The sequence below is a fragment of the Amblyraja radiata genome, chromosome 35 (genome assembly GCF_010909765.2).
Source record: "Amblyraja radiata isolate CabotCenter1 chromosome 35, sAmbRad1.1.pri, whole genome shotgun sequence".
Taxonomy (NCBI): Eukaryota; Metazoa; Chordata; class Chondrichthyes; order Rajiformes; family Rajidae; genus Amblyraja; species Amblyraja radiata.
In genome coordinates, this window is record NC_045990.1 from 8344401 (window position 1) to 8371976 (window position 27576).

General features: G+C 42.4%; 1 protein-coding gene across 1 annotated transcript; it reads right to left on the reverse strand.

Annotated features, from left to right (window-relative positions):
• Nucleotides 1–11870: 11870 nt before the first annotated feature.
• Nucleotides 11871–23287, reverse strand: brme1 (break repair meiotic recombinase recruitment factor 1). Its single transcript, XM_033050834.1, has 5 exons — nt 20735–23287; nt 18939–18975; nt 18222–18351; nt 17379–17468; nt 11871–13036 (listed from the first exon to the last, which is right to left on the reverse strand). Exons 1-5 carry the CDS (start codon nt 23285–23287, stop codon nt 12895–12897), a joined length of 2952 nt encoding a protein of 983 aa, XP_032906725.1. The 3' UTR covers nt 11871–12894.
• Nucleotides 23288–27576: the final 4289 nt, after the last annotated feature.

Genomic DNA, 27576 nt, shown 5'->3' on the forward strand with positions numbered 1-27576 from the left:
GAAGGGCCTGTTTCTGTGAATGTATATGTTGCCGCTGAGAATGTCGGAAGAGTTTTTGCACAGCTCTTTTTGTACATATTTATCATTCTGAATTATTTTTGGAAATTAAAAAAAAATATATTAACCCAGGGACATTGGGGAGGGGGGCAAGTCTGGCAGAGACACCCCCTCAAACAGACATATCAATGCAGGCGGGCACATGAATGGCAAGACTGCTTGGCATTAGGATAGTTTGTGCACACTACTGAATATAATGCTGATGAATGTATAATCGTTGTGAATGTCAGAAGAATTTTTGCACTGATCTCTGTTCTGTGTCTTTTTTTATATTCTCAATAAAGTTTATTTTTTGTAAAAAAAAATTTGTGTTGAAGTTGGTTGTATTTTGAATAATCTGCAATTCTACTATGGTGCAAAGTGCTGGAGTAACTCAGCGGGTCAGGCAGCATCTCTGGAGAACATGGATAGATGACGTTTCAGGTTTGGACCTTTCCTCCGGCCAGTATTCCAGCACTTAGCCCCAGCATTTTCTGTCCTATTTTGTGAGCCGGTACCTGCAGTTCCTTGTGTCTACAATTTTAATATGTATAAGAATTATATCCATGGAACTGTAAATTGAATGAAATGTAATTTAATTACCAAAGTCTGTACAACATTGCCAGCTATCACAAGCAGTTTTAAGTGTGTGCTACCAAAGCCAATAGTTTTCAGTAGACACAAAGTGCTCTAGTAACTCAGCGGGTCAGGCAGCATCTCTTGATTAAAAGGATGGGAGATGTTTAGGGTCAAGACCAGACTTCAGAGAGACATCACCCATTATTTTTCTCCAGTGATGCTGCCTAACCTGCTGTGTTACAGTGTGGAAACAAGCCCTTCGGCCCAACATGCCCACCGGCCAGCATGTCCCAGCTACACTAGTCCCACCTGCCTGCGTTTGGTCCATATCCTATATCCATGTGTTTACTCTAGCACTTTGTGCCTATCTTCGGTATAAACCAGCATCTGCAGTTCCTTTCCACACCAATAGTTTTCAGTATGCATCTAGTTTTAAATAAGTAGTGTTTGAAACAGTGCTTTAATGAAACTTGCACTTCAGTTTTTCCCTTCATAGAACATGGTCACAAGCCCTTAGGTTACAAGGTTAATTCCCAGGATGACGGGACTGTCATATGCTGAGAGAATGGAGCAGCTGGGCTTGTACACTCTGGAGTTTAGAAGGACGAGAGGGAATCTCATTGAAACATATAAGATTGTTAAGGGCTTGGACACACTAGAGGCAGGAAACATGTTCCCGATGTTGGGGGAGTCCAGAACCAGGGGCCACAGTTTGAGAATAAGGAGTAAGCCATTTAGAACGGAGACGAGGAAACGCTTGTCTCACAGAGAGTGGTGAGTCTGTGGAATTCTCTGCCTCATAGGTGGAGGCAGGTTCTCTGGATGCTTTCAAGAGAGAGCTAGATAGGGCTCTTAAAAATAGCGGAGGTGGGATATGAGGAGAAGGCAGGAACGGGGTACTGATTGGGGATGATCAGCCATGATCACATTGAATGGCAGTGCTGGCTCAAAGGGCCAAATGGCCTACTCCTGCACCTATTGTCTATTGTCTATTGGCCCAACGCAACCAATATGCCCCATCCAATCTAGACCCATTTTCCCATGAACCCTCTAAATCTTTCCAATCCATTTACCTGTCTAAATGTATTTTAAATGTTGTTATTGCATCTGCCTCTACTACTTTCTCTGGCAGCTTGTTCCATATATGCTCCACCCTCTGTGTGTGAAAAAGTTGTTCGTTAGTTTTCCCTCTCACCCTAAACCCTTGTCCTCTGGTTCTTGATTCCTCTACCTGGGAATGAAGGCTCTGTGCATTCACCCTATCTGTCCCCCACAATTTTATACACCTCTGTAAGATTACCCTTCAGTCTCCTACACCCAAAGGGAATAAAGTCCTTCTGAAGGGGCAGCTCCTCAAGTTTGGGCTCCACTTTAGTCCGACGCTAATGATTTTTGGGCAACCGGTACAGTGGGGGGAGGGTCGGGAGGGAGGAGGGGGTCTCCCTGTCGGTCTGCTCCTGGGCCTGGCCAAGATGGCCATTGGCGGGTCCAGGCAGCGGACAGTCGATGGCCGCACAGCGGTCGGCTGCCCGCCCCTTTTCCGGGGTTACGTCCGTGCCCGCGTGTCCCTGGAGAGGGAACACACGGTGTCCACGGGAACTCCGGAGACCTTCCGCGAATGCTGGTCACCACCGGAGGTCGAATGTATTGTTGATTAAATTGCTAATATTTTAATTTGATAACTCTGATTATTAATAACCACTTTCTGCTATTTGCACTTTATCAGTTTATTTATTCATGTGTGTATATATTTATATCATGGTATATGGACACACTTATCTGTTTTGTAGTAAATGCCTACTATTTTCTGTGTGCTTAAGCAAAGTAAGAATTTCATTGTCCTATACAGGGACACATGACAATAAACTCACTTGAACTTGAAAATGCCACTATAGACATTCTTTGATCGTGTTACTAATCTGTATTTTTGTTTGTTCTGAATAAAAGCATTTTGTATTAAAAAAAAAAGTCCTAGCTTGCCCAGTCTCCCCCTACAACTCAGACCCTCGAATCCAGGAGACATCCTCGTGAATCTTCTTTGCATTCCTGCTAGGTTAATGACATCTTTCTTATAGCAGGGTGAGCAAAACTGAACACAATATTCTCAATGTGTAGCCTCAGCAACATCTTAGTGTCCTAGAATCATACGGCTCTGAAACAGGCCCTTCGGCCCAACTCCTTCATGCCCACTCAAGATGCCTCATCTAAGCTTGTCCCATTATCTGCTTTTGCCCCATATCACTTTAAATCTTTCCTCTCCTTGTCTTGTACACTAGTTACATTAATTCATGTATTTAGTGTTGTTCACACCATGCCCACAAAAATATCGTCACAGATCCACAGTTGGTGATTTATTAATAATATGATTAAAATTTTTAAAAGTGAAAACATGACAGGACATGGGGAGGACTAGGTTTAAGGTGAAGGGGAAAGAGTTAAAAGGAATCTGAGGGGTAACTTTTTCACACAAAGGGTGGTGGGTGTATGGAACAAGCTGCCAGAGGAGCTAGTTGAAGCTGGGACTATCCCAACATTCAAGAAACAGTTAGACAGGTACATGAATAGGACAGGTTTAGAGGGATATGGGCCAAACACGGGAAGGTGGGACTAGTGTAGATGGGACATGTTTGCCATAGGAGCAGAATTAGGCCATTCGGCCCATCGAGTCTACTCCACCATTCAATCATGGCTGATCTATCTTTCCCTCTCAACCCCATTCTCCTGACTTCTGCTCATAACACTTGACATCCTTACTAATCAAGAACATATCAATCTCCATCTTAAAAAATATCAATTGACTAGGCCCCCGCAGTCGTCTGAGGCAATGAACTCCACAGATTCACCACCCTCTGACTAAAGAAGCGGGCAAGATGGGCCGAAGGGCCTCTGTCCACTCTGCATGACTGGGACTCTATGACACAGTCTCTATATTTTCTGTGATCTTCACATCTAATGAGGCCATAAACAGCTTTGAGGATCACTCCCCGACAGCACACCATAGACTGATAACAATCTTCAACCAATCTTATCATTCAGTCGGTAACAATGCAGGAGTAGCCCTTTTAAAGGTGGTTTCCCCAGTCCCCAGCACCTACTAGCAGCCAGGCACCATGTTCAACATGTGGACAGACTACCTAGAGTTGAGTTCGCTGGTGCAGAGTATGATTGAATCCCGGCACTCACCGGCAGAATCGAGAATGGAGACGGTGTGGAGAACACTGGACACTGGGCTGGCCGATGTGCAGAGCTGGGGGGCAGCTGGTGACTCGAGCCAACCTGTCTGGAAGGACAGCGTTACCGAGATACAACACACAGCAGAAGCTATGAGGAGCCAGGGTTTGATGGAACCGAGGGCTGGCCAATGTTTGACAGCAGACACCGATGCTGTAGGAAGAATGTATCGCAAAGGCATGAAGGAGCATCGCCTGTTCAATGTATTGGGGGAATCACAGCACATCCCATTGATTCACAATCCTCCACCTCCCCACCGAAGTGCAGAAAGACAAGCTGGTGTATGGGATTGTGAATCCAATGTCCTGGCATTAAAACATAGAGAGGTAGAAAGACATAACTTGCTGGAAGACCTCTTTCCATCGACAGGAAGCTCTGGAGGTAAGGAGGCATCCCGAGAACTTTTAGTTGTACATTTTGGGGAGAATGGCCTGCTCCTCAGGGGAGACATGTCAGACTGTGATTTCACTGCCAGTAAGATGGGCCAACAGTTCAGTGTATGTACATTCTGTAGACGAAACGGAGAGTCGAGAAAGACCTACACTTCCCATGTCCTCAAAGACGCAAGCGGTAAGGTTGTTTGTCCAATTCTACGTGGATACACCTGTCCGCTGTGTAATGCCACTGGGGACAAAGCACACACCAAACGCTTCTGTCATCTTCAAGGTAACTATCGATCTACCTACAGGAAAACACACCGAAGCATGGACATCTGAGACTTGTTAGTAAACCACGCTGCAATGTGGCATTTTGGGTCGAGACCCGTCCTCAGAGGAAAGTCACCCATCCCTTTTCTCCAGAGATGCTGCCTGACCCACTGAGTTGTAGAGTGATACAGTGTGGAAACAGGCCCTTCGGCCCAACTTGCCCACACCGACGTTAATCATCATCGTTAATGTAGCAAAATATATGTAGCAAACGTTTGATACTTTGATATTTTGCTTCTATGCTCTGTGGAGTTTCTTGTAATACTTAATAACAGCCCACAAGTTTAGCAAATGTACCTCTGTCACACCGGTGTGTCAGTCAAGATCACTTTAGTTTGAAAATCAGTGTTTTAATTGTTAATTAAAATTTGCAATGTTGTACTGGCTGATGCCAAACTGACCGATCAGTCAAGATTAACGCAAAAAGCTGGAGTAACTCAGCGGGACAGGCAGAGAGAAGGAATAGGAAACGTCACCCATTCCTTCCCTCCAGAGATGCTGCCTGTCCCGCTGAGTTACTCCAGCATTTTGTGTCTATCTTTGGTTTAAACCAGCATCTGCAGTTCCTTCTTACACATATCAGTCAAGGTGACTTTGGTTTGAAAATTAGTAAGTTTAATAGTTCATTAAAATTAGCAATTGATATTGTAATCACTTTATTTCAAAGTTGTACTTATTTATATTGATCTAAATAAAATAATTATTTTTTAAGGTTTTTCCTGTGATGGTTATTTTAAAGTGCAAACATCATTGCAGTAAAACAAAGCATAGTTTTCTATTTGTGTCTTCCTCTGTTTACCCAATAACTCTGATGCTTATTTGGTCTAGAGTCAGCTGTATAAATAGTCTGAAGAAGGGTCTTGATCTGAAATGTCACCCATCCATGTTCTCCAGAGATGCTGCCTGATCCGCTGAGTTACTCCAGCACTTTATGTCCATACATTTCGGGGCTTTGTTACATTTTCAAATCATGTTGAGAGTCTGCCTCACTTTCGGATATGGACTCACAAATATAGGGCAGACCAGGGAAAGAATCCTGAACCATTTCGACGTTGCTTAACATAGACACGAAAAGCTGGAGTAACTCAGCGAGTCAGGCAGCATTTCTGGAGAAAAGGAATGGGTGACGTTACGGGTCGAGAGCCTTCTTCAGTCTGCGTTCCTCTGCTGCCTGACCCGCTGAGTTACTCCAGCATTTTGTGTCTATCCTCAGTGTAAACCAGCATCTGCAGTCCGATCCCTCATCATTAAATCCCCGAATGACAACGGTGTGATTTGAACACATATCCAGACCTATCGCCAGGCCTCTAGATCCTAGTCCAGTAACGGGTCTGAAGACTTGAAACGTCACCCACTCCTTCTCTCCAGTGATGCTGCCTGTCCCGCTGAGTTACTCCAGCATTTTGTGTCTTATCTTAGGTGTAAACCAGCATCTGCAGTTCCTTCCCACACTGAAACATCACCTATTCCTTTTCTTCACAGATGCTGCCTGACTCGTTGAGTTACTCCAGCTTTTTGTGTCTTTCTTCAGCTTAATATTCTAATGTATACAGCCTTTTATAAAAGAGGGTAATGAGTCTCTAAAAAAATATGCAAAACTGACAAATGTTTCCAGAAAGAGTTCCTGACCTGAAACGTTACCCATCCATGTTCTCCAGAGATGCTGCCTGACCTGCCGAGTTACTCCAGCACTTTGTGTACTTTTTTTGTAAACCAGCATCTGCAGTTCCATGTCTCTCTACATATATTTCCTGCCCTTCCCTTGGTCAGTAGCTGCTCAAATAGTTAAAGCAATGCTATAACTATGTCCTACCTGAACAACTATTCCTACTTGTTCAGGTGGGAAGTACCTGCTAAAAAAAAGTGACTGAACTGTTAATGCACTGAGGAATTAATGTTTTTTTTTCCAATTTAATAGTGCCAACCAACATCCATTCACGATTGAAATTAACGAAAGACCCATGTGATACAGAACAGCACTAGTACAGGCCCTTCGGCCCACATTGTCCATGCTGAACATGATGCCAAGTTAAACTAATCTCTTCTGCCTGCATGTGATCCATTTGGTGGGCAAAACAACTTTTATTAGTTTCTACGCACCTACATTCACCTGTCCACCTGATTTTCCCCTCCCCCCCACTTTCTTCACCTCTCCTGTTCCCCGCCCACCTGCTTCCATCATTCACCCATCAACCAGCCTTTGGCCTTAATCCCATCCCTGATACTGCCACCTACTGGCAATGCGCCCTCTTCCCTCTCAGCCCTAATGTAGGCGCTCGAACCCGAAACATGAACTTAAGGCGTATTAACCTGCTGAGTTCTTCCAACATTCTCCCTCGCTGCTCTATATACCGGCATCTGCAGTCTGTGTTATCCACGCACAACTTTCCTAGCAAGTAGTTATTGTCTTACTGGGGTGGGAGATTGCAACCTTCACGTGGTCCACCCTGTTTCGACGAATGCAATCAACCCGGCGTGCACAATCAAATAAGATCAAATAGAACAAGTTGTCCTACAACTTTAGGCTGTGCACGCCACTCGCAAGAAGATTGTCTTACTAACGTGAGTCAAGTTCAAGTGAGTTTAGTGTCATGTGTCCCTGTATAGGACAATGAAATTCTTGCTTTGCTTCAACACACAGAACATAGTAGGCATTTACTACAAAACAGATCAGTGTGTCCATATACCATTATATAAATATATACACACATGCTTGGGAGGCCGAATAAAGTAAATAGAGTCATACAGGGTGTAAACAGGCCCTTCGGCCCACCATGCCCATGCCGATGGACGTGCCCCATCTATACTAGCCCCACCTGACTGCGTTTGGCCCATATCCCTTTAAACTTATCCTATCCATTTACCTGTCTAAATGTTCTTAAACCTTGTGATAGATACAAAACCTTTAGTTTTGTAATGTTTAGCTAAAATCATTCATTGCAATCTTTTGGTTGAGAAACGGGGCGGTTTTTACTTTGTTTGACTAAGGAACCCCATTGCATCCTTAAAGGTTCATTGGAAAGTAAATGAATATGCATTGTGTTTACAAGATGTGAGCATCCCTGTGCAAGACCACACATTGTGACATTTGGTTGTAATCTTCCAGCATGTGTTGATTGCATGCAAGAGTGAGAGAAAGAGCTGCCAGGAGCCACTTTATTACTGCTGTGTCAGTGTGTTTTAAACCACACAAAGTGCTGGAGTAACTCAGCAGGTTAGACAGCATAAGGACATGTGACCCTTCCTTTTCTCCAGAGATGCTGCCTGACCCGCTGAGTTACTCCAGCACTTTATAAGGTAGACAAAATGCTGGAGAAACTCAGCGGGTGAGGCAGCATCGATGGAGGGAAGGAATAGGCGACGTTTCGGGTCGAGACCCATAAGGTCATAAATGATAGTAGAATCAGGCCATTCGACCCATCTATTCTACTCCACCATTCAATCATGGCTGATCTATCTCTCCTAACCCCATTCTCCTGCCTTCTCCCCATAACCTCTGATACCTGTACTAATCAAAAATCTATCTATCTCTGCCTTAAAAATATCCACTGATTTGGGCTCAACAGCTTTCTGTGGCAAAGAATTCCACAGATTCACCACCCTTTGACTGACGAAATTTCTCCTCATCTTCTTCCTAAAATAATCGTCCATTAATTCTAAGGCGTTGACCTCTAGTCCTAGACTCTCCCACTAGTGGAAACATCTTCTCCTCATCCTATCTTCGGTATAAACCAGCATCTGCAGTACCCCTCCATTGTCAGAGTGAGGTTAAACGCATATTGGAACAGCATCTCATATTTCGGTTGGGCAGCTGTCAACCTAGTGGTATGAATTTGATTTCTCTAACTTCAAGTAACCTCTGCATTCCCTCTCCATCCCTCCCCCACCCAAGTCTTACCAGTCTCTCCTTCCTACCCAGCAGACAGCTAACAATGGTCTGTTTCCTGTATCATCGTCACTTTTTTGCATATCTTTCATTCATTTGTTCTATATCTCTCTGCATCACCGTCTATATCTCTTGTTTCCTTTTCCTTGACTCTAGTCTGAAGAAGGGTCTTGACCCGACACGTCACCCATTCCTTCTCTCCAGAGATGAAATATAAATGATTTACCCCTTTAAGAATAAGGGGTAAGCCATTTAGAACGGAGACGAGGAAACACTTTTTCTCACAGAGAGTTGTTGTGAGTCTGTGGAATTCTCTGCCTCAGAGGGCAGTGGAGGTCGGTTCTCTGGATACTTTCAAGAGAGAGCTAGATAGCGCTCTTAAAGATAGCAGAGTCAGGGGATATGGGGAGAAGGCAGGAACGAGGTACTGATTGGGGATGATCAGCTATGATCACATTGAATGGCGGTGGAAGCTCGAAGGGCCGAATGGCCTACTCTTGCACATATTGTCTATTGAGATGCTGCCTGTCCTGCTGCTACTCCAGCATTTTGTGTCTATCTTCAGATTAAACCAGCATCTACAGTTCCTTTCTACCCATCTCCCCACCAACGTTTTTTGTAATCTGCAGTTCTTTGTTTCCACGTGTATAACATCTGCTTGAGAAACACACATCTTGAGCTGTGTGCTGCTGACACGTTCAGCGCTGGTTCTAAATTGAAACATTCCTCAGGGATTGCTGTGCTCACAACCTAATAGAATGCACCTTTAGTGGTCACTTCATCAATTTTATACATTATTTTAATAATTAATATTGAATGAGTTTGACTTTTAACGCAAACTTACCCATCCTAGTTTTGTTAGCCAGAGAGTGAGGTGTCAAATGTAAATGGTAGTTATATTCTGCCGCTGTGAAAAATAATAATTGGTGTGACTGAGTCCTGCAGTTTAAATCTCTAATTACCCCCACTTCATGTTTGTGTTTTTGGACCTTCTCCAAACAATCCCTGCTCATTTATTTTTCCATTGCCCCAGCAGTCATTCTTGTGTGCTGTTAACTTTTTTTTGTTGTTCAGTGTCTCATTTGCAAGGCTTTTCAAATTCCAGCCAAAAGCCCCCAAGTGTAGCTGAAACCTCTCCATATTCGGTTCTTGTGTGGCCGATTCCTAGAACTGCTTCAGAAACTACAATTGACAGATTCATTTTCTGGATACAGTTCTGAGAAACTTGGTGGTTGGGGGTGGTGTGTGTGGTACTGTACATATTATAAGTGTGTCATATTTTTATATTTTAAACCCTGCTCATTAGTCACAAAAATAATGAAAATTAGTAAGTTTAATAGATCATTAAAATAAGCAATTGATATATAATCACTTTATTTCAAAGTTGTACTAATTTATATTGTTTTAAATAAAATAAGTATTTTTTAAGGTTTTTCCTGTGATGGTTATTTTAAAAATACAAACATCATTGCAGTAAAACAAAGCCTAGTTTTCTATTTGTGTCTTACTCTGTTTACCCAATAACGCCCGATGCTTATTTGGTCGGTGTATATCTAGAGCAAGGTCTATAAATAGTCTGAAGAAGGGTCTCGATCTGAAATGTCAGCTATTCATGTTCTGCATAGATGCTGCCTGACCCACTGAGGTGTGTAATATTTTTATCTTTTAAAACTTCTGCTTATTATTCACAAAAATAATGAAGGTAGAAAAATGATGCTCTGCAGACTGGCTCGATGACAAAGGCTTCCAACTTGAAACGTCGTCTGTCCATATCCTCCAGATAGGTTGCTTAGTTTATTTTAGAGATACAGCATAGAAACAGACCCTTCGGCCCACTGAGTCCATATTAACTATCAATCACACTAATTCTGTTATCCTACTTTCATGCCTTGGTATAATTGTAAATTGTCCTTAGTGCGTGTAGGAGAGTGTAAATGTATCGGCAGCGCTGGACAGCGCAGACTCGGTGTTCCGAAGGGCATGCTTCCATGCTGTACCTCTAACCTTCATACCTGTGGTGAGTTAAGGGAGATGAAGCTTCACAACGTATGTTGTATATATTACAAAAGCAGTTTAGATCATCCTGCTATAGGAGGGATATCAGTAAGCTGGAAAGAGTGCAGAACGTTATGAGGTTGTTGCCAAGAATAGTGGGCATGAGCTTTAGGGAGAGGTTGGGCTGGCTAGGACTTTATTCCTCAGAGTGCAGGAGGCTGTGGGGTGATATGCAAGAGATGTATAAAATCACGAAGGGAATAGATAGGGTGGCTGCAGAGTTCGTTTTCCAGGGTGGAGGAATCAAGAACTAGAGGGCATAGAAATCAAGAACTAGAAGGCATAGGTTTAAAGTGCGAGGGGAAAGTTTTAATATGAACCTGAGGGGCAACCTTTTCACACAGAAAGCACATGCAGTTGAGGTAGGTACAGTAACAACAATTAAAGGTCATTCGGACAGGTGCATGGACAGGTATGGTTTAGAGGGATGCAGGAATTGCTTAGATGGGGCATCTTGGTTGAGTTGGGCCGAAGGGCCTGTTTCCATGATGTATGACATGTACAAATGATTACATATATACTATCCTTCATTGAGAGATCAGTTGATTGCCGACCCTTATTAAGAAACAAACTTTTATTTCATCCACATTTTCTGAAAATTTCAATATAATAAGAACTACATCAAAATGGGGCAGTAGCATTGCTCCCTACCTAAAGATCATTCACCGAAAGAACATTCTAACCGCTGCAAAACAAGACAAATTATGCCCCAGGATAACTTTCCATAGTTGGTATGTCGAGTGACTTGAATAGAAACACAAAGCAAAGGACTTTCACCCACACGTTCTCATGAAACAGCATAAGGTACGCACATTTTTCAATTAATACTACAGTCAAACAATATGAAAGAGAAAGACATTGGGTGTAGATTTCTGCCACCCACAGTGATGTGATGAAATATTTCTCACAAGACAACAAGATGGTTTCCTGACAGTCTGAGATGTTACTGGCTGGGTTTTCACACCCTCTATACTATTTACCACAACCTTTCTGAGGACTACTTATTTCAGACTGGTGATGGTGAACTTTTGATTTTTTTTTAAAAGTCACAATCTATTTTTCTTTATCCCTTCCTGTCCAATTAAAACTCTCCTTATTTGACAATCGCTTTTAAAATTGTCTATGAAAGGGAAAACAGAATCAGAGTTGAAGGTAGCTAACGATAGACATAAAAAGCTGGAGTAACTCAGTGGGCCAGGCAGCATCACAGGAGAAAAGGAATCGGTGACGTTTCGGGTCGAGACCTTTCTTCAGACTGAGAGTGAGGAGAGAGGGAAACGAGAGATAAAGACTCTCAGTCTGAAGAAGGGTCTCGACCTGAAACGTCACCCATTCCTTTTCTCCAGAGATGCTGCCTGCCCCTCTGAGTTACTCCAGCTTTTTGTGTCTATCTTCGGTTTGAACCAGCATTTGCAGTTGCTTGCTGCATATTGAAGATAACTACATTTCACAAGGTGGGAACCAGGGATCTAATAGAATTGATGCTTGGCCCTCTCTTGTTCATCATCTACATAAGTAAAAGTTCAGAAGCAGGAATTTCAACATTTGTGACCAGAACCAAATTGAAGGATGTGAGTCAGACAGAGGACTGGATCAACACAGGAGAGTATTAATAAGCCTGAAGAATAAGTGTGCAACTGAATTTCAAAATAAGGCAAGTATGCGATATATATTATGGCTACACGAATAAGGAGCCCATGCAATCCTTGGAAAATAATGAGGTGCAGGAAGAGGGATCTGGGATTATAAATACACAAATAAATGCTAACAGTCAATGCAGACTAATGAATCTCTGCAGCTTATTTCTGGAGAAGAAACTGGAATGTAAACAACTAACGTTGGGTCTTTACAGAACAATGCTTCATGAAACTTGGAATGCTGTTTATATTAAATGGAGTTACAAGTTTTGGTGGTGCGACAAAGATTAGTTAAGATGGTATCGTATTTCAGATAATCAGGAAAGATTGATTATACAGGCTCTTTTCAATAGAAACAGGAGAACTGAGGGGTGATTATATAATGAAACTTTTGCGAAAGGGTAAATATAGATGTTTTCTCTCGTGCAAGATCTATAAAATAGTCCTTGGAACAACGTCAAAGGAGGATTTCAAGGAAACGTACTTACCAGGGGGTGTCTGCAATTTGGAACTTGTGAGCACAAATAGTATTGAAGTGAGTGGACCTTGTGGGCAATTAGTATTGAAGTGGTCCAGATGCATTTAGAGGGAAGCTTGATAAACACTTGGGAGAAAGGAACAGAAAGATACCTCGAGATTTAAATGAGACAGAGAGCTTTTAGTGCAGCATAAACTACAAGTGGACATGTTGAGGCAACTGGCCTGTTTCTATGCTGCAAGTACGTCAGTGACTATTGTGAACACCAGCAAGCCCCAACTTTTTTCACAGATCTTTTCTCTTCAGTAAATACGGTACATTTGCCGCTCCTTTTGGGAAGTGTGGGTGTCTGCCGGTAGTTCTTGCTTTCCTGGTTTTGTGCCTTTTCATGCTTTCTAGCTCCCGGTGAGTGATCATAATGATACGACTGCAAAGAAATTATCAAGAAACAGTTACAATATTGTACATATATGTAGTTTATAAGATAATATGGTCAATGATTTAACTTTCCAGCTAAATAATCTGGCCAGCCCTGCCTTGTTCAGTCCCTTACCTCTCTCCAGTACATCCCCCCCAACCCCCCCCCCCCCCCCTCCCACCGCTTTCAGTCTGAGTGGGGTTCCTGACCCGAAGCATCACCCATCCTTTTTCTCCAGAGATGCTGCGTAATCCGTTGAGTTACTCCAGGACTTTGTGTCTATCTTCGTTATAAACTGACATCTGCAGTTCTTTTCTACACATCAAACTTCCCAGGCTGGCTTCGTGTGCAATGCTCACAGCATTCAAACAGAGACTGCGGATTACAACACCCACCTTCAGCACGGACATTGTGGGCCGAAGGGCCTGCTCCTGTGCTATACTGTTCAATGTTCTATATGACTGCAACTAATAAGGCAAATAATGTTATAAAAGATACAAAGTTCTGGAGTAACTCAGCATGTCAGGCAGCATCTCTGGAGAACATGGTTGGATGACATTTTGGATCAGGATCCTTGTTTGTGTCTTATTTTATAAACCAGCATCTGCATTTCCTTGTGTCTGGCAGTGTGATGGTTTAGTTTAGAGATATAGCGTGGAAACAGGTCCTTCGGCCCACCAAGACCGTGCCGACCAGCGAGTCACCTATAGACTAGTTCTGTTTTACACACTAGGAACAACTTACAAAAGCCAACTAAACCTGCACGTCTTTGGAATGTGGGAGGAAACCGGAGCACCCGGAGAAAACCCACAAGGTCACAGGGAGAACGTACAAAATCTGCACAGACAGCACCAGTGGTCACGTTCGAATCTGGGTCTCTGACGCTGTAAGGCAGCAACTCTATCACTATGCTGTTTGTCGTCAGTGTCACCTAATCTTTTTCAAAGAATGTATGTTTGGTAAAATACCTAAAGTTCTGCTGAACAAGAACTGCAAGTTCTTTTGGTCCTTGCTCAACAAAAACCACCAAGGACATGTTAGCAGGTCACTTGTGCTTTATTTATTTACATTATGGCCACTGCACTTTACTGTTAGTTTCCTATCCAGATGGTAATCCTGCATTCTGCGGTGCTTGTGTGGAGGAGACATTAGCTTTAATTCCAAGGAATAATAAACCACTAGGCTTTTTATGGAAGAACATTAAGCACTTCGCCTCATCATGCTGCAGAATAATCAATGAAGAAACATCCATACAGGCTGTACTTTATGAAGGAATTCATGTTTCATTTGGACTCGATGATCTGAAGTTAAATGCAATACCCCTTCAGAAACGCAAACATGCCTTGGCCTGAAGTAAAGACACAAAGTGCTGGAGTAACTCAGCGGGTCAGGCAGTAACTCTGGATAATATAGACATGCGATGTTTCGAGTCAGGACCCTTCTTTGGACATATGAAGTAGAGTCCCGATTCAAAACGTCACCTATCCATGTTCGCCAGGGATGCTGCCTGACCCGCTGAATTATTCCAGCACTTTGTGTCATTTTTTTGTGTTGCAGCATCTGTTTCTTGGTTTATGTGACTGTCCAGGGCAGGTTAAACAACTCTGCGATTTCTTACAGTCTTGTATGGAGCTGTTCTCAAACCATGCTGTGTTGCCGGTAGTTACTGCAAACAGCTTTGTTTTAATTCCAGATTTTATTGAGTGTGATCCAGAGTGTTATTCCAGACTTGAGTGTTATCTCCTCTGCTGCAGTGGTGGGAATGTTCTACCAGTTGCCCTTTCACTGCTATGGGGTTTCCAACGCTGCAGAAACACATATAAAAGTCCAGATGCAACTTGTAACCTCGTGCCTGAATGACGGCCATGCTGGCGATTACCTCTATTGAACATAATTAGGGTGTACGGGGCGTTGACAAGTAAAGAGTCACAGAAATGGAAGGTGAAACTGATAATTTGTTCTTTTAATAGGGGAATTGCGAATGGAAAAAATGTCCTCAGACTCTTGTTCTCGTTAATTCCTCTTCTTCAAATAAAAATTTATTTTACGAGCTAATTACCTCCTACCTTTTTACTTTCCTCCCCGGCATAATCTCTTCCTGGCATTACTCATACTGTGAGATTACTGTAACAAAATTGGCCACATCTAGTGCTGCTTTTGGCTGGCTACTTGAATGCGTACAAGAGCAAGCATTGAGTAAGGAGGTCGGATTCCCTCACCCATGGAATTGCTTGGCCCGTGCACAGTTTCCCCCGACACTGAGCCTGTATGTGAACTGGCAGCCCAAATACTCCAGATAACATACATATTTCCTTAAAAGTAATCGCACAGCATTCCCTTAGGTCTCCAGTGATTTATATTTGTGTGTAAAATATGGATCCGAGCACAAACATACCTCCTTTGGTTCATTCTATATACCCACCACTTCCCATTAAATCTTTCCCCTCTAACCTAAAACCTATGTCCTCTGATTTTGATTCCCCTACTCTAGATGAAAGACTGTGCATCTACCCCATCTATTCCCCTCAAGATCTCACACACCTTTATAACTGATCATAGATTTATACCTAAGATAGACACAGAAAGCTGGAGTAACTCAACGGGACAGGCAGCATCTCTGGAGAGGAGGAATGGGTGACGTTTCAAGAATCTTCTTCATACCTTCTCTCCAGAGATGCTGGCTGTCCCGCTGAGTTACTCCAGCTATTTGTGTCTATCTTAGGTATAAACCAGCATCTGCAGTTCCTTCCTACACAGAATTATATATGCCTTGCATGGAGGAGTCAGCAGCAACTGTCCTCATAGGTAGATCTGCTAACACATGATTGATGCATTACCAAGGAACTCAGCGGGACAGGCAGCATCTCTGGAGAGGAGGAATGGGTGATGTTTCAAGAACCTTCTTCATACCTTCTCTCCAGAGTATTATAGAAAATCGTGTTAGAAAGATAATGTTGTCAATGAGGGAAAAGGGATCAGGAGTTAGAAAGTCACAATAACAAAGTTATTTTGTTTAAGAAGGAACTGCAGATGCTGGAAAATCGAAAGTAGACAAAAGTGCTGGAGAAACTCAGCGGGACAGGCAGCTACCAGAAATTGGCTACCAGAAATTGGAGAATTCGATGTTTATGCCGCTAGGGTGCAGACTGCCCAAGCGGAATATGAGGTGCTGCTCCTCCAATCTCTGGTGGTGCTCACTCTTGCCATGGAGGAGGCCCAGGACAGAGAGGTCGGATTCGAAATGGGAGGGGGAGTTGAAGTGCTGAGACACCGGTTCGGAATGGGAAAAATAAAGTTATTTTTCCTGCAGGATTTAAAAAAACATAAAGGTCATTTCAATAGCAGTAAGTTTTCTTTGGGTTACTGCAAGGTAAAAATACCAAAGGTTGTACATTGTTCAACAGAATATCATTGCATAAGTGTCAATTGAAGTGTTTGCCTGTTCATTTCAATGGCCACCCGCGGTTAAAGTAGCAACTGTGTAGTTAAGAGACTGATTACCGCAGGGAATAATTCCCCCCCCTGAACTGTTGAAACCTGATAGCTTTTTTTTCTGATTGTCAATTTCCAAAGTAACTTTTAAGTGGTTCGCTATTTCTCGATCAAAATTATGTTGTGATCAATATTTGGACTGCTTGATACAAACAGTGTTCCTGGATTCATAACACGTGTTACAATAGAACTACCTCACAGAGTCATACAGTATGGAAACAAACCCTCGGCTCAACCCGCCCATGCCAACTGCCCTTCTACACTAATCCTACCTGGCTGCATTTGCCTCATCTCTCTCAAAACCTTTCCTCTCCATGCACCTGTCCAAATGTCTTTTCAATGTGGTTATAGTATCTGCCTCAACTACCTCCTCCGGCAATTCATTCTATATACCCACCACCCTCAGTGTGAAAAAGTTGCCCCTCGATTCCCATTAATTCTTTCCTCTCTCACCTTAAACCCATATCCTCTGATTCTTGATTCCCCTACTCTGGGTAAAAGACTGCACATCTACCTTATCTATTGCCCTCATGATCCTTATACCATTATAAAATCACTCCTCATCCTCCTACGCTCCATGGAATACAGTCCTAGCATGCCCAATCTCTTCCTAGAGCTCAAGCCTTCGAGTCCTGACAACGTGCTCGTAAATCTTCTCAGCACTCTTTCCAGCTTAACAACATTTTTCCTATAGCAATATAAAGTGTTAACAGAACACGATTCACTGTTAAAATAACTGTGGTCATATTTATACTGGTTGTTTCATCTGCACCATTTACACAGAATTCTAAGCAGTTGTATAAAATGTTGAATTACGTACCACTGTTGGAATGCTTTCAAGTGCATAAACATTACTCACTTAATTTTGGAAAGCTCATTAATGAGCCCACAGACGACATGTGTGGCATCTTCCTCTTCTGCAAAAGAAAGGGACTGCCAATCTGCCTCACTGCAAGCACATCAAGAGCAGACACATTTAGATTGCAGCAACACTCACTAAGGTCACTAATACTGAATCTGACAAGAACTATTAGGGGCAATTTTCAACTCCTGACCTCTTGCCTTATTTCCTGGTTGGCAGACAAAAATTGGGAGAACGAGAAATGGCAGAACTACATCGGGGATAATAAGAGCCACATCCTCACAGCGCCAGAGACCTGGGTCGATCCTGACCTCGGGTGCTGTCTGTGTGTGGAGTTTGCACGTTCTCCCAAGGGAGAAATGTCAAATACTACAGGAGATAGCTTTAAGATGAGAAAGGAAAATTTGGATGGAGACGTGCGAGAGGTTTTCTTTCCCCACATGGAGAGTGGTAGATGCCTGGAAGATGCTACCAGGTGGCAGTGGTTGGGGCACAATGGTGTAAGCAGACACGATAGTGACAATTACGTGGCCTTTAGTCAGGCAGATGAAAATTCAGGGAATGGAGGGATATAGATAACTTGTAACAGTTGGTATTGGTTTAATTTGGCATAATGGTCGGTACACACATCATGGGCCGAAGGGTCTGTTCCTAACTGCACTGCCCTATATTCTACAATCTAAACTAACCTTGTAGGAATTAGATCGAGTCTTCCCTGTAAGCAGAACTATAGAATTTGTATGAAATTCAAATCTGACACAAGGGAACGCGATAGCAATGTACTAACAAGCTCAAGTTGTGCTTTTTAATTAAAAATCATGGTTAGTGTTTTACTAATACCTTAAATGGAGGTCTTCCAACTCTGATGAGAAATTAGCATTATCCTGAGGGGCAATGAGCAGTAAATCATCCTTCATATCCTTGTTATCCGTCACTGGTTTAACGAGTTCCAATCCATAACCTTTATCATCTATGAAGCAGATATGAGAGTTAATTCTTTTAATTAGTAATTACAATAGCTTTCTGTACATTTACAATTCTAGAGATTGCCTGACTGAAAGTTTATATTCCATATATCCAGGGCCAAGGCAGCCACTCTGTTAACACTTCACTAAATTATGTAACATGAGCAAATAATCAAAATATGTGTTAGTTATCTCTCTGATTGAGTTCCAACATATCCAGATACAATGAAGTTTCTGCATCAGATGTTTAAACATTTACACCTATAAAGTCTTATGTACAGGGTAGACATAAACGCTGGAGAAACTCAGCGGATGCGGCAGCATCTATGGAGCGAAGGAAATAGGCAACCTTTCATCCCGAAACGTTGCCTATTTCCTTCGCTCCATAGATGCTGCCGCACCCGCTGACTTTCTCCAGCATTTTTGTCTACCTTCGATTTTCCAGCATCTGCAGTTCCTTCTTGAACAAGTCTTATGTACAGGTAGGTTTAGGTTTTTGGATATGTACAATCAAAGACTTGAAAGAAAATTGTGAAACATTGCATAAAAAACAATGAATAAACATAGACTTTAATCCAAACATAAGCATTACCTGGATGAACCATGCCTGGAATGGATTTGGAAAGAGTCTGAAACAAAATGAAAAATGTTAGTGAAATATCAAAGAACCTGTACAAAAAGGAGCTGCATCTATTGACTGAGTAAGAGATACAGAAATTTGAAAATGCATGCCTCCAGATTTACGAACAGTCCCTTCCCTAACAGGCAGATTCACAAACAGTCCAGTCCCGTATAGGAAACGTGAAGAAGGGTTTCGGCCCCCAAAACGTTGCCTATCTCCTTCACTCCATAGATGCTGCTGCACCCGCTGAGTTTCTCCAGCATTTTTGTGTACCTGTGACAGTACTCTCCACAGCTAAAGTGCAGGACTGACCTCCTATCTACCTCTCGAACTATCTTAATCGGACTTGAGTGCTATATCTTTGCACTAATGGCTTTATTCTTTATCTTCGCACTGATGGTAGTCATGCCCTGTCTTATCTTTCACTGCTTAGCATGCAAACAAAAGCTTTTCACTGTACCTCGGTACACATGACAATAATAAACTAAACTCTGATGCAGCAAAACAGAGTCAGGTGCAGCACTGAGCATCATCCACCCATTTATACTGATTCTACTTTTATTCTCCCATTCCCTTCAAACTCCGCCAGATTCTACCACTCACCCACACACCAGGAAGGATTCACAGTGATTAATTAAGCCACCAACCATCTCTGGGTAGTGGAGGGAACGAGCACCTGCTGGAAAGTCGCACTTCTCAAGATCGTTAAAACTCCACACCTAGGTCACTGAAGCTGGTGAGGTAACTGCTCCACCCCACACCGCATCAAAAGGAGGTGTCGGGGATTTACACAGTTAGAGGCAATTCATGCATTAAATAGTGATGAAGGAATTAGTCCTATAACAATGTAAATGCACTCAGAAATATTTTCTTTGGTTGTTATTTGCAAATTAATAAATCATTTCATTTATTTTGGTTTAGTTTTGTTGCGAGAAGCACCTTGTCTTTCGGAGCACCTTGAGTTCAGCAGGTCAGGATTAACTCAGCAGGTCAGGCAGAATCCCTGAAGAACATGGATAGGTGATGTTTCAGGTCAAGACCCTTCTTCAGACCTTGGGTTCCTCATCTGAAGAAGGCTCCTGACCCAAAATCTTCATCTGTTCATTCCTTCCTCAGATCAAACAGGCAGCGGTGGAGTTGCTGCCTCACAGCACCAGAGACCCGGGTTCGATCCTGATTATGGGTGCTGTCTGCATGGTGTTTGTATGTTCTTCCTGTGACCTGCGTGGGTTTTCTTCGGGTACTCCAGTTTTCTCCCACTTCAACGACGTACAGGTTTGTACATTAATTGGCTTTTGTAAAATTGTCCCTAGTGTGTGTAGGATAGTGTTAGTGTACGGAGTGATCACTGGTTGGTGCGGACTTGGTGGACGAAGGGCCTATTCCCATGCCTTATCTCTAAACTAAACTAAATAATGAAGAACAAAATATTCATGAACATATTTACAATATCTTAGATTAGGAACCAGATGAATTATTGCGTTTAAGTCAGGGTTTTATCATAAGCAATGTACATAGTTAAAAAAATCATGCTAATGAGTTAATGTGTCTTTGGTTGTTAATGCTGATTATATGATTATATATGCCTCCATATATTAAGCTTCATTGATTTGAAGATATGGAGATGGATCCAATCAATAGCTGTATTTTTGCATGTGGTTTGGGTCAGAAAAATTTCATACTTTTTCACAGAGGACTTTGAGGGATTATGGCTGAAGGTGTATAATATAGTAAAATTATTAATAATTGTTAATAAAATCATTCACCTCACAATTGGTACTGTGGTGTGCATTTTGCTCACTTTCATCCTTTTGTTTCACAGTCCAAGATGCTGTCACATGTTGAGAATTAACCCTCTCCTGAGCCATAGTGGAGGATCTCTCATGTGCCATCGACAAACTGTAGCCCTTACATTCTTCACCATTATCATTACTTTCTGTGTTGGCTTTCTTATGAACAGAAGCAGCAGCTGCTGATTCAACACTTGAAGTTGGTAACGTCATTGAAAGGTCTCCATCATGCCTTACTGTGAAATCCTCAGCTTGATGTTGCGAGGAAGCTACTGAAATGGCTGTTAGATTTTGACCACTTCTAGGTAGCGTATTCTTGTCTCCAGCTGCCAGGTCACAACTCACTTGCAAATCCATCTCTTCCACAGAAAAAAACGTCTGATTAAACATATCAGACTTATCTACATCTTCCTCCTTAAGATGGTCATTTGAAGTCTGGACTCTGTGCTCTTCTGCATTATCATCTCTGTTCACACCCCCACATTCCATGCTTCCTCCATCTTGATTCTGTTTCTTTTCTTCTTGATGACAACCATCAGCATCATCGTCTATTCCATCGCCAGATATCTGTGAAGATGCTGTAACGCCCTCATTCTTTGTTTCACTGCTGACACCCTGCTGAATTTCCTTTCTGTTTAAATCTACCGCACCTGAATCTTCGATGGCACTCATGTGGCATCCAATCTGGAAGCCGTGGTTAGCCTGCGATGACAATTTATTACAAATGACTTCTTTGGTAGTGGCCAATGACATGTTATTGATTATCCGGTCTCCTGCATCCTCTGTTCCTTTTCCATTACATTTATCACTAAAATGTATCTGATAACTATTTACTTCAATATCAGGAATAACTTCTTCATTGTTGACAGGATGGTCAGGTGTTTGCGAAAGGTTGATTTTTGTATTTTGCAGTGTTTTCTCTGAGATTTGTGATCCTCTTTCCAAATCTACATCCCGCACAGAACCATTGCTGTTTTCCACACACACCTTAAAAGCCACAGGGCTTTTGGACACATCGGCTTCCGAACAAATGAGTGCTGAGTTGGCCAACTGAGTTCCAAAAAGGGTTGACTCATTAGATCCAACACATCGTTCTCCTGGTCTGCCTTGTCTAAATGAATCACACTTCTGGTCTCCAGTGTTAGTTGATATAGCATCACTGTCATGGTTTTCACTTAATGCTTCCTGGATTAGCAGTTTTGTTTCTTCATCAGCACTGTGGCAATTTATGGAATTACACCCCTCTATATTATCTCCACAACCATGAATGGTTTCATAAGATTTCTGGGTGATCTCCTGATGTTCATGGCTTCTGGCTATGTCCGTTTCTGCTTGATCACTGGGATGTATCTCAGACACACTCTCGGTCCTTTTAATTTCTGAAAAGCATTGGCTCAGCTGTTCTTGAAGTTTAACATCTTGACCACCTGAGTCTCTGTGGAGAATTAGACGGTCGATCAAAGAGGGGGCTGGAACATTCATGTCAGACCAGTTGCTGTTAGAGCCATTTTGAGATTCAAAGTTCATCAAGAGACGATTTCTCACTGAGTTGGGCAACTCTGGCATTTTCGCATTTACATTCCGACATTTATCCCTTACATCAGGCTGAGAATTAATTTGACACTTGTCCATTACGTTAGGCTGAGAATTAATGCTGTAGCTCTCCAGCTGATTTTCAGCATTAGTATCAAGTGAAAGGCCAACAGGCTGTGAACATTTTGTCCCCTTTAGGTCACCAGTCAGATTCATTTGCACAAGCAGTTCTTGTTCTTGTTTGTTAACCTCTGAGACTTCACATACTACATGACGAGTCTCCTCTATACAAGTAAAGTCCTTTAATTCTTCAGGGGCAAGCACACGGCTTTCAACATTTTTGTCAGCATTCTTACTGATTACGAGAGCCCACTTTGATTGTTTATTTTGGGATGCTACTTCCTCATGGGTGACTGGCACTTTATCAATTGTTTCCTGGTTAAAATGGTGCAACAGTTCATTGTTAGGCTCTCCCTTGGAGATAGAGGTGCTTAAGTTCTGTGTTTTGCACTCTGTTTGAGTTAGTGGCTCAAATGCTGTGCTATGAGCTACTGGGATTGGAGTGCTGCAAAGTGCATCCATTTCATATTGATGGCTGCCCAGTTTGCTACTGTTATTTCTTCCTTCAGTAACATCAGAATTTATAGGATTGGAGTAGCACATTATCCCTTCAATGGAATGATCTACAAAGTCTGTTCCCACTTGCATTGTTGAATGTGATACACAGTTGTTGCTTCCTTGTTGAATGCAGTTGTCATCTGTAAAAATCTCCTGCTGCATGTTCCCTGACACTTTAGAATCGAGATGACTTGCGTCAGAGGCAAACTGTTCTGAAGGCTGTTGCGATGCCTGCTCTTGGTGTTTGGTAGTAGCCAGACTGAATCCTGAACCCTCGAGGACCACACCATGAGATCTGTCATCTCCTTCCGTTTTACTGATGTTTGAGCTCTTAAATAATGAAGAAAAATTAAATAAGGACACGTCTAATGCATTCATTTACATTCTATAGCTGGAATACATCAATATTTGTTTTATGTTTAGGAAGGAACTGCAGGTGCTGGTTTACACCAAAGATAGACACAAAAGCTGGAGTATCTTAGTGGGTCAGACAGTATCTCTGGAGAAAAGGAATACGTGACATTTGGGGTCAGTACCCTTCTTCAGTCTTAAAAAAGGGTCTTGACCTGAAACGTCACCTATTTATTTTCTCCAGAGATGCTGCCTGACCCGCTGAGTTTAGTTTAGTGATAAAGTGCGGAAACAGGCCCTTCGGCCCACCGGGTCTGCGCTGACCAGCGATCCCCGCACATTAACACTATCTTACGCAACTAGGGACAATTTATATTTATTCAAAGCCAATGTACGGCTTTAGAGTGTGGGTGGATACCGAAGATACTCCGTACAGGCAGCACCCATAGTCAGGATCCAACCCGGGTGTCCAGCGCTGCAAGCAGCGAGTAAGGCAGCAACTCTACCGCTGCGCCACCATGTCGCCCTCCAGCATTCTGTGCCTATGTTTGTTTCATGTTATTGTCCTACATATGATTTTGCTTTGTGGTTTATTTTGTTATTTTACACAAAGGGATACAATAAATGAACCTAAAATTTTCAGAAAACCTTCCAAGAGTACAGTCTGATGAGATCTCTTCCATTGAATAGACAGGTACCATCATTCTGAGTTTCAGAAAGGAAATGCATCACAGGCCAACTGAAGTCTTTGGAAGGCTGCAGAGACTCAAATCAATGGGCCAGCTGGTAAGAGTACCGCATGGGGTATTATCATGATACAATTCGGATTCAGTTCTTCATCTATGTTAACTTTTCTGATCTCAGCCAAGTCAGTGAAAGGTATACAATGCAACTTTTAAAGATCAGGCTGAAGAAAGGAATAAAACACAAACATCTGGAAATATTCTGCGTCGGGCTGTGGAGAAACAGAGATAATGGTTCAGTTAATGACCTGAAAAATAGTATTCCAATTATCATTCTGTGACACAAAGGGGTGGTGGGTGTACGAAACGAGCTGCTGGAAGAGGTAGTTGAGGCAGGGACTATCACAACGTTTAAGAAGCAATTTGACAGGTACATGGATAGGACAGGTTTGGAGGGATATGGGCCAAATGCAGGCGTGAGACTACACTAGTAGGCAAAATTAAATCTTCAGAATATTTCCAATAATTGAGATCAATGAAATACAAACTCTGGCATGGCCTACTGGTCAGTTCATTGACATATATCTATATATAAAAGCAGATATGATACAACTAGTATTATAATGCCATCCCATGAAACAAGTGCAGCAAAATACCTCTTTGCTTGTCTTCTGCAGAACATTCTTCAATGAATCACTGCGTGCAAGTCGATTTTTTGGCTTTGGAAAGACGGGCACATATCTTCCAGCTGAATTCTATGGAGTAAATTACAAACTGAATAAAATAAAACTGAAATGACATTTATTTGTGAAAAGAATATTTATTTTGCAAGATGTACACAGCTTCAGTAAATACAATGATTTGTGCAGGCGTCTCAACTATTTATAATCTGCAGTGATGATTTGGATGAAGGGACAAAATGCCCAGCAGCCAAACTTGCTGATGATACAGTGGTAGGTGGGTGAGCAAAGTGTGAAAAGAATGTATGGAGTTTGCAGAGGGATGCAGATCTGAGTAAATGAGCAAGAGTTGGCAGATGGAGTATATTCTGTGAAAATAGGATATTATCTACTTTGGAAAGAAGAATGAAAGAATGAATATTTACATGGTGTGTAGCTACAACATGTTGTAATAATGGAGAGATCTGAGGGTCCAGTACAAGAAACACAAGTAGGTATAACGTGTGTAGAAAGGAATTGCAGATGCTGGTGCATACTGAGGATAGACACACAAAATGCAGAGTAACTCAGTGGGTCAGGCAGCATCTCTGGAGAAAGAGGTTGGGTGATGTTTCACGTCAGGACCCTTCATCACACTGGCCAGTCAGACGGGTCCCGACGTGAAACATCACCCAACCTTCTTCTCCAGAGTTGTTGCCTGACCTGCTGAGTGACTACAGCACTTTGTATCTATCCTAGGTATAACAAGTTATGCTAATAGAATATTGGCCTTTCTTGCAAAGGATATGGGTTACAAATTCAATTGATTTTAATTCAATTCTACAGTGTGCTGGTGAACTACATCTAGCATCTTACATCCCTTATAATCCAAGGAAGGATGTGCTTGCATTAGAGAATGTGAAGGGATAGTACAGCTCATTAATTCCTGGGGTGAAGGAGATGATGCATGAAGAAAGGTTGAGCAGTTTGGGTCTACGATCATTAGAGTAAAGAATAAGAGAATATCTTCTTGAAGCGACCAAGAGGGGACTGATGGCGTGAATGCTCAGCTATTTCTCACAGGAAATTCTCCTACAATATTCTGCCCTTTGGCTCCAATTTACAAACCGTGTACAGTTTTGTGTGAAGGATACTAAAAGGAAATATAAACTTTCACCACATTTATACTTCTGCAATGTCTAAATCTGAGGAAATCAGACTATATAACTCCATCTCTAAGGGATTGCCATGGAAAAATTGAGCTAATGGTGAAACTTATGTTTTTTGGTGTCTAATTAGTAAATACAATACAATACACAATACAATACAATTCAATTTATTGTCATTTGGACCCCTTGAGGTCCAAACGAAATGTCGTTTCTGCAGCCATACATTACAAACAAATAGACCCAAGACACAACATAATTTACATAAACATCCATCACATTGCTGTGATGGAAGGCCAAAAAAACTTCTCTCTCCACTGCACTCTCCCCCCCGATGTCAGAGTCAAAGTCAAAGCCCCCGGCGGGCGATGGTGAATTGTCCCGCGGCCATTAAGGCCACGCCGGGTGATGCAAGGTCGCGCACCGGGTTCTAGATGTTAAAGATGTTAGAGCCCCCGGCGTGCGCTCGCAGTCCTAAATCAAGGTCAACAAGGGATGTTCTGATGTTTTATATCTCAAGTGCAAGAGAGAAGTGTGTTTTTACTTTCTCGTACGTGAACCAATTCTCTTCCAATGTGCCAGTAAATACACTGATAAAAATGTCTCAATGTTGTGGGTTAATTCCACTACTGACTATGGTGTAATGCTATACAGAAGCAAGCATAATCCAACTTCTATTAAAGTGAAGTACGAATCTGTGTTTGCTTGGCAGTGCTAAAGGAGCAGTAGGCACAGCTGTAGTTGTAGCCTTACAGCACCTGAAACCCAGGCTCGATCCCGATCTTGGGTGCTGTCTGAATGGAATTTGCATGTTCTCCTGTGACCAGGTGGGTTTCCTCCGGGTGCTCCAGTTTCCACCCACATCCCAATGTAATGCATATTGTCGGCTAATTGGCCTCTGTGAATTGCCCCTAGTGTGCATGCAGTGGATGAAAGAAGTGTGATCGTGTGAAGCGATCAATGGTCGGTGTTGACTCGGTGGGCCGGAAGGCCAGTTTCCATGGAGTAGCTTTGAAACAAGCAACCAATAAAGCAGATGCATATAGGACACTGATTCCAAAGTTCTAATGAAGGCAATGCATATTTAAAACATATAATATGTAAGGTATGCCAACAAACCTGGGAAAGTGAAATTGATAACTGTTCTCCTTCCTGAGATCCATTCACTCTGCCATTTTCCTCTACCGCTGATACATCCATTCTAAAGTAACGAGAACATAGCAATTAAGTGAATCTAATTAAAGTGCATGACACAAGGAGCAATTTTGAGAACTAATGCAGTCTTTTATCAAAGGTACACAAAAAAGCTGGAGAAACTCAGCGGGTGCAGCAGCATCTATGGAGCGAAGGAAAAGGGCAAAGTTTCGTCCCGATCTAATCATGTGTTGTCTTTCCGCTGACTGGTTAGCGCGCAACGAAAGCTTTTCCCTGTACCTCGGCACACGTGACAATAAACAAAACTAAACCTGAAGCAGGGTCCCGACCAGAAACGTCACCCACTCCTTCTCTCCAGAGATGTGGCCTGTCCCGCTGAGTTACCCCGGCATTTTGTGTCTGTCTTCGGTCTAAACCAAACTTGTGTCTGTGGAATTCCCTGCCTCAGGTGGAGGCAGGTTCTCTGGATGCTTTCAAGAGAGAGCTAGATAGGGCTCTTAAAGATAGGGGATATGGGGAGAAGACAGGTACGGGGTACTGATTGGGGATGGTACACAAAAAAGCTGGAGAAACTCAGCGGGTGTAGCAGCATCTATGGAGCGAAGGAAATAGGCAACGTTTCGGCCCGAAACGTTGCCTATTTCCTTCGCTCC

Coding starts and splice junctions, on each gene's coding strand:
- brme1 (XM_033050834.1), bottom strand. CDS start 23,287: ATGAATGCATTAGACGTGTCCTTATTTAATTTTTCTTCATTATTTAAG. Junction 18,976..20,734: donor ACCACAGTACCAATTGTGAG/GTGAATGATTTT, acceptor ATTTTGTTTCAG/ACTCTTTCCAAATCCATTCC. Junction 17,469..18,221: donor TTGGAAGACCTCCATTTAAG/GTATTAGTAAAA, acceptor ATGTGCTTGCAG/TGAGGCAGATTGGCAGTCCC.